The sequence below is a fragment of the Aethalodelphis obliquidens genome, unplaced genomic scaffold, assembly GCF_003676395.1.
Source record: "Aethalodelphis obliquidens isolate GAN/ISIS:26980383/991018 unplaced genomic scaffold, ASM367639v1 scaffold2, whole genome shotgun sequence".
NCBI classification, from domain to species: Eukaryota; Metazoa; Chordata; class Mammalia; order Artiodactyla; family Delphinidae; genus Aethalodelphis; species Aethalodelphis obliquidens.
This window is the reverse complement of record NW_020837946.1, coordinates 30,275,953-30,284,138: the sequence shown is the minus strand read 5'-3', so window position 1 is coordinate 30,284,138 and position 8,186 is coordinate 30,275,953. Positions and strand designations below refer to the sequence as shown.

At 38.8% G+C, this 8,186-nt stretch overlaps 1 protein-coding gene across 1 annotated transcript in view; it reads left to right on the top strand.

The window, feature by feature from the left end:
• PARD3B (par-3 family cell polarity regulator beta) overlaps window positions 1–8,186 on the top strand; it is a 1,036,702-nt gene that overhangs the window by 844,365 nt on the left and 184,151 nt on the right. Inside the window, exon 20 of the mRNA XM_027123437.1 lies at window positions 5,092–5,394. Coding sequence (XP_026979238.1) covers window positions 5,092–5,394 — 303 coding nt within the window. The remainder of the gene's footprint in view (window positions 1–5,091; window positions 5,395–8,186) is intronic.

The following is an 8,186-nucleotide window of genomic DNA, read 5'->3' as shown; positions in this document are numbered from 1 at the left end:
ATTTATTTATAGCTGTGTTGGGTCTTCGTTTCTGTGCGAGGGCTTTCTCTAGTTGTGGCAAGCAGGGGCCACTCTTCATTGCAGTGTGCGGGCCTCTCACTATCGCGGCCTCTCTTGTTGCGGAGCACAGGCTCCAGACGCGCAGGCTCAGTAATTGTGGCTCACGGGCCCAGTTGCTCCGCGGCATGTGGGATCTTCCCAGGCCAGGGCTCGAACCCGTGTCCCCTGCATTGGCAGGCAGATTCTCAACCACTGCACCACCAGGGAAGCCCCATTTTTATGAATTTTTTGTGTATCCTTTCAGACATTTCCTATGCATATACAAAGATACGTACATATACATACAAATATTCACTAATATCTAGACCCATATGTATATCTTATTTCTTTTTAATATAGGAATAGCATGACCCTATTTTTAAATTGTACAATATTTAATTTCCCCTATAATGTACATATAGGCTGTATCTTATTTTTCACCATTATGATAACATGTAGTGTGTTTTTCTTTTTGATCATATCTGGGATCCTTTAGTTATAATAAAGAAATTTATTCCATTTTCATTTATTGTCATAATAGATAAATCTTATTTTTTGTTACAAAATCTTATATTTTGTTACTCTCTTTTTTACTGCTTCCTCTGTTTTCTATTTTTTACTCTATGGTTGTGGTTTTGTTTTGTGTATTTCTCTTCTGCTGATAATTTGTTGTTTTACTGGGTTTTTTGTAATTGTATTTCATATACTATGACCCATTTCCTGATTTATCAACTTTAAGCAGTAACTACGGATGCCTGCTTTAAAAGGTGAGGAATGCTTTCTCCTAAATCACCTCCTTGTTAGCTTCTGATTTTCATAGTGATATTTTTATATTGTCAGAGTTTATAATATTTACATTTTTCTGTAGTTATTCTTCCTACAAATGTTTAGCCTTCATTTTATATTTAAATGAATGTTTTGCTCACCTCCACACCTGTCATTCCCCAGCTTTGCTGGGCTGAATTCTTCATTTGGATTCAATTCTTGGTTGGCTGCTATTCATTATTAAGTAGTTTTGCAAGATGGGTCAACAAGCGTTATATTCTCTTGAGTTTGTAAATGTTTGAAAACGTTTTTCTTTTGTCTTTATATATGTTTGAGGCCAGCCTGCATTTGCCTGGATTTTTAGATGACTTGATTTTTCTCTTGACACAATACTTAATGCTTACTATATGCAATAACCCCTAATATTTTCTCTTTTATTATATTTAATTTTCTTAACGCTTATTATCACCCATTAAGTTAATTCCATGTTCTATGGTGTTTAATTTGGGTTTTTTTTTAGAAATCTGTACTAAAATATAATGTTAGATGACAGGGCATAGTGATCTAAGGTCACCAGCCACTTGAATTCCATGTGTTCTCTCAAAATATCTTCTTGCCTGGTCTGCTGGGTGCACTGCCCTGAGGGCTTGTTTTCTATGGCCTTCCATTTTGGGAGAGCACATCACCCTAACAAGAGATCAGCCTGCTTAGTGAAGCCTCTTAAATGACCTAAGGTTTTACGTTGCTGGGTTCGTGGTTATCTCTGCTCTGCTCATCCTGCCCTATCAGCTACAAAGCAGGTTCATGCTTCTTTTCTCTTCTCCCCATTTACCTCCATGAAGTTTCTTCAGGATAGAAGGAAATTTCTCTTTTAGTGGAAATCTGTCTCTTCTAACCCTGCCTCTTCTCCCTTCTGAGGTTGGAACCTCACAAAGATTTACCCTACAATCCCAATGTCCTACCCCTGTCTTCAAACTCTCTTTTTCTAAGTAAAAGTTTGTTGTCTATAGTCCTATGAACTCTTTCTCTTACTTTCAGTAAAATGCCTACCCTGCTAGAGACAAAGGTATATATCAACTCTTGATACACTATCCCTTTTGGATTGAGTTTGAATTTCATTGCATGTTTTAAGATTATGGATGTATTCTAATTATATTGTAGATGGAATTTTCTTCCCAATTTCTCAATTGTTCATTCATTTAGAGCTCAGGGAACAAAGTCGAATAACCATACTCTTACTCTATCATTTATCACAATCTTCTGTTAGAGATCCTTGATCTGACAGAGATATGATATAAATGCTCTTTTGAGGAAGATTATTCTAATCACCTTTTAAGGTACAGATTAAAGTGGGATATGGTGACATGTCCAAAAAATCTTAGAATAATCTAGCCAGCACAGTCTAATAGAACCTGCTGCAGTGACGGAATTAGTCTATATTTGCACTGTCTAGTATAGTAGTCCCTAGCTCACGTAGCTGTTGAGTACTTGAGATGTGGTTTGTGAAACTAAGAAACTGAATTTAAATTTTTTTAATTGTAATTAATTCCAATTTAAATTTATATAGCATCATATGGTTAATGGCCACCATATTGGACAGTGCAGATTTAGGCAATATAAAGCCTGAACACTAAACTGTGGCTAAAGAAATGGAAATAAAAGAGGCTATCCAAGAGGTATAATGGAAAAAAGAAATAACAATGTTTTTGTAGGGGAAGAGAGAAAGAGGAGATTTAAGCAATTCAAAGGCAAGTGTGCTGGAGAGAATGAGGAAGCTGGTGGTACCATCCAATCAAAAGGGGATATTATCCAGGACTATTTTGAAAAATAGATATTTTAACAGGTTGAGTTCCCAGTGGTAAGGAGACATCCACGTGGAAATGACTATATAAACAATTAGAATTCTCACACTGAATTGGAACAGAGGGAGGTCAGAACAACCAAAAAAAATATATTTCCTTGACATTTCTCTCTTGAGAGAGTCTTCTCTGCTTCCATACACCCCTTTACAGAGATTGACTTGTCCTCCCCCACGCGGAGAGATCCTGATATATGGCATAATAATGACGGTTCACAGACATTACTATTTCACCTACTGAGTGATTAATATGAAATTAGTTACTGAAACACTCAGTGGCGCAGAGAGGAGAAATTTGGTTTTGTTTTAGAAAGGAAAAATACAAGGTAAAATATTGCTTTGCATATATGGAGTAACTTTTCATCTGAGAACCTTTACATACTCAGCAAGCTTAATTAATGAGAAAACCTCTAAAAAGGAGAAATGATGAAATAAGGAACACAGATTCTAGTGTTCTATTTCTGTGATTTTTAAAAGTCAAGCTTGGTGTTTTCCTCTTTCAGTAATGCACCAGTGTAGCCCCGTGTGGCAGCCATGAGATGTTCATCTTTCTGCTGAGTGATTTCTCTAGAAGGCATCCCACTTAGGAGGAATAGTAACCACACAAAATGCCACCCCCTAACTTTATTGATGTCCTGTGCTCTATTTGCAATGGAAATCCAGCCATATCATCACAGTGCAGCAAGCATCCTCCAGTAATCCAGTCTGCACCGTCCCTGGGAAGATTGTTTTGTTGCAGAATGGAGCAGGTTATCTTCTTCATCAAAAATTATTCAAAACAAACATCCATGAATCTGGAACTAGCATGCATTGAAAGAGGACAGGCAGGGCCTCTTAACGGGTACCCTGCTGTGTAATCTTCCTTTCATCTTCATTCAAAATCCCTTGGAGATTCAAGCTCCCCTTTGCACAAAATATAAATTCTTCTCATTACTCATGTGTAGGGTACATGATTTGACCTAGTCAAAAGAGATACGCAGTAATGTATCCTGGCATTTATTTTCATCTGTTGTGACTTGAAGATACTGGTTTTTTGGTCCTAAACCTTCTTCTTCATCTTTTTACTTTTCCTTCCTCCTCTCTACTCAAAGGGGAAAAAAAGCCATTCTGCCAAAAGGGAAAAGACCTTGAAAAATCATGGCTTTTAAAGAATTTTACAAAGAGTTTGATGTTCTGTAAAATAAGACTAGCTGCCATGTGCAAAAATAGCTGTTTTTATTTGAAGAGGAAAAGATACTGAGAGAATTCAGTTTCTGTTTTTTCACTCATCCAGGCCTTCAATATACATTTCCAGGCATATATAGATCTTTCACTTCTAGTCCACGGTCCTCTAATATTCTCTGAGCCTAGTTCTTCAGATTTATCCCCATCCTTTCTTGAGTCTTTCTTTCACCACCTGAGCCAGCATCATCTTATTTTTCTCCTCCTGTACACAATGTACCTTGTTTACCCGGTGATGTGAGGGTACATTCTCTCCTCGTTAGTGGAGAACACCTCCTGATACCATCAAATCACCATCGTCCAATAAGATGCCACAGTGACCTTTCCATTTTAACATGTAACTGGGAATTTAGGAGATCTGGCCTAACACTTTCCAGACTAAATGAAAAATTCTCAAAATTCAGTTGGATTTGGAATCCACCAAAGTATTTTTTTCTGCTCCCATTCCCAGTCTACACAGTAAGTATGCTGATTAGCCGTAGCATTTTGTAATATCACTAAAGGCTTCAGAGCTGTGGAGTTCGGCCAGTAATGGTGTTTAATTCACTTATATGCACCAATTCGTCTCTGTCAGGAGCCTATTAATTTCTTCACTATTCTACTCTGTCCCTAGCCCCTGTATAATGAAACACAATGATCCCCATTTGTGTAACCAAAAAACTTAGAGTCTCTCATAAATTATCTCTGATCCCACTGCTTTTAGTGACCAGAAAGCCCCTGTATTTCTTTTTCATATTTAAATCAATTTTTGCAAGCTCTTTTCTTTAGAAGAATACACTAGAACTCAAAGTCACCAAATGATAAAATCACAGACAAAGTGTAAGATTCTGATGGGCTCTTTAACATGCATCCCTGTCCCAAGTCAGACTTCTTTAATATTACACCAAAGATGGCCTGTTCCCATTTATAGGGAGGAAATGTTACTGAAAACCAGCCTCTTACTCTGCAATCAGCCCAGTCATCAGTGGGCAGGATATTAAAATACCTATAGCATTGCTATAAAAGTAAAGACCCTGTAACAAATAAAGGTCAGAGATATAAAATTAATCCTGTGGAATCTGCTATTGGCACTTCTGCATGGTGTGATCTTGAGTATCCAGGAAAGCGACAAGTTAAGTGACTGACTAGGAGGAATTAACATAGATTCAGGAAAGTCTCTCATTGTATCAGCATATAAACTCACATACATCTTGTTCTGCATTTTTCAGGATTGGGGCAAAACATCAGGAGCTAAGGGAAAAGCAAGCAAGAGGTCTTATTGATTATGCCGCTGGTGCAATTGGATCCCTGCATGATATGGACGATGATGAAATGGACCCCAACTATGCCAGAGTAAACCACTTCCGGGAACCATGCGCATCAGCAAATGTCTATAGGTCTCCATCTCCCCCTCGGGCTGGACCACTGGGGTACCCTCGGGATGGCCGTCCACTGTCTCCAGAGAGAGACCACTTAGAGGGTCTCTATGCCAAGGTCAACAAGCCATACCAGCCACCAGTGCCAGCTGACAGGTAATAGAACTTATTGAAAGATGAATGTAGTTTTAATTCAGTAAGTTTCAAATCATCTCTACTGCTGAAGCAGATAAAAATATATCCTTCCATCTATTAAACCTGAAATGACATAGTGCCCTTGACAAGTGCTATGCTTTGACCTACCCGTAAGGTATCAGCCATCAAAAATAAAGCAATTGACAGTTCTAAGGTGGCATGAATGAACAGTAGTAGTTGAGTTCATGAGGCAACAGGGAGCAATTTTTGAAGGAATATTGTAACAGAGAGCTAGTGATAAAACTTTGAAGGAATATTGTCCTTTCTCCTAAGAACCCTACTATATAAGACTTATCCAAGAAGATGGCATGACACTTGGAGGTGAAGAGTCAGTGAAGAGAGTGGTGACTTCTAAGTGGGTGTAATTATAGATAGCCTCAGAATTCCAGAAGACTTTGCAAAGATTGGGATTTTCTACTGGAGGCATATGTGATCCTGCATAGATATTCATGGGTGATCAGAGGTAGAAAGGAGATAATCTTGGCAATAGGAGTTTGATGAAGTAGAGAAAGATAAGAGGTGACAAGGCCAAGGATCTTTAGGTTTCGCAGCTGAGGAAAGAGATAATAGGACCATCTGTCAGTACAATTGAAGTAGGTAGGAAACAAGATGATTCCAACCCCACCTCCTGCCAAAAGCAAAATGCCTTATCCCTTGAAAGGCTGGTATAGGAGGGTGTTCGTCAATATATATTGTTAGGTGACCCTTGGAATTACACACCGAAGGAATGAATTGACTGACCTTGGTTTAATCTGCTGTAACTTGAAGTCTGGAGGGAGGAGATGAGGGGGGAAGGGTGGCAGGCACAAAGAGCTCTCATTCCAGATGAAAAAAAGACTTGTTTTCCAGATTCCCTTTGGTCCTGACAACCACCCAGTCCCTATTAGTAACCAGCTTTTGTGTGATGGCGTGATATATCGTATATGTTTACCATTTACATTTCCCCAGGTGGGTGATATTATGCACTTTCAATTAGGTTGGGGAGAGGAAGGAAAATCATGGCGTTTTTATGCAGACTGTGAAGTGCAGCTTCACAAGACCGATTACCTTTCAGAGCCTTTCCAATAACCAAGTGGGAAGGAAGGAGCAATTTTTAATCCTTACTGTCAAGCCTCCAGGTTGATAGTATTAAAGAAAGATGGTCACGTTTTTCTTTGGGATAAAATGAAAATATAAATTCCTGTGACTTTGTGAGACAGCCATAACAAAACTGTTAATTCAGAGGACTGATTAAAGGCTGGCCTTTTTCTCCCAAGCCTTTATAAAGGGTTGAATTTTTATCACGTAAATAATGATACCAGGCATGAGTCTCTTCTGGCCCAGACGACAGCCAATCTTCCCTTCTCTAAATCAGATGGGTCTTCGTAGTAAACCCCATGGCAAGGGCCCTCTGCTAGAATCCCAGTGCAGAACTGTTTCTAGGAACCTCCAAAGCCAATATTTCCGATTCTAATTCCATGAAAATAAATAATAAGCATTCTGTTTAAAAATGTCCACTCCTCCAATGCACGTGGAGAATTCTGTGTTAAGCCACACTGAACAGGTTTTCTTACTTCTTTCTTCTTATCCCCAATGGCTAATGTGCACTGAAAGTCTCTAAGAGGAGCATACAACAGTCAATGCTATCACTCCTCAATTTTCTGTCACCTAAGGCTTATTTTTTTTGGCCAGACATTATGACTGTTCTTTGGGACACTAGAAGATTCTATCCTGAAGCTAATTTTCACCCACATAGATTTGACCTGGACAGAAATTTCTTAGGATAATTGTAACTGTAGCCACTATAGAATGATATCAGGAAAAAAAAAATGTTATTTACTGCCCAGCCCAGACCTGTATAAGCAATATTCTTTCCTTTGGCTCTGACCTCTTCGTATTAATAAATGATCTAAAGTTCTTTCAGTGGAGTTTTAGAGAGTTGTCATATTTTTGGATAACAGATCAAAGTGTAACTCTTTATACTCAGGATTATCTTTATTCTGCTCTTATCTTTGCTCATATTTAAAAATTGTTCTGCTCCTTGTTCTTTAAGCCTTAAGCAGTTTTTCTCTCGGCACGTAATAAGCATTCAGTAATGTTAGCTATCATCATCATATCTTCATCGTCATTATTATTATCACTGGTTTTTGTCAGTGAGGTTCTGAAATTTCCAACATGCCTGGGTCCAGGTGAGTCTGAGCGAGTTGCTGTGGCAGCATCCCGAACAGTGCCCATGAGCAGGAGCTCTGAGCTCTAACCCTACCGTAGTTACAGTTAGAGGCCTGTCATTCTTTTAGTCATCTGTACAGACTTTCACTCACTCAGTAAGTGTTCATTTGGCACCTGCTGCGTTCTAGCTACTGTTGTAAGCTCTAGGGGATGATACAAAGATGACTGATACGGTCCCATTCCAGAGGAAGTCATATTATAGGGAGGAGGGAATCAACACATGTAAAAATAGATAATTGCAACTTAATGTAAACAGAAGAAAAAGAAGCTTTTCTTTTCTAACTCTGCTGCTCACAAAAGGTCTCCAAAAGGAAATGATATTTGAACTGGCTCTGGAAGGATTCATAAGAACTGACCAGATACAGTAGAAAAATTGTTTTCCTTACAGACTAATTAGCATGTACAGGGGTGAAGTGGCCGGAAAGAGCATGGAACATTAGGGAAACTCAGAACATGGAGAGTGGATGGGAAGGAAGGTGAGAGGAGATGAGGCTGGAAAGCAGATTGGAGCCAAACTGTGAACGAATAGGTTCCATCCTATACTC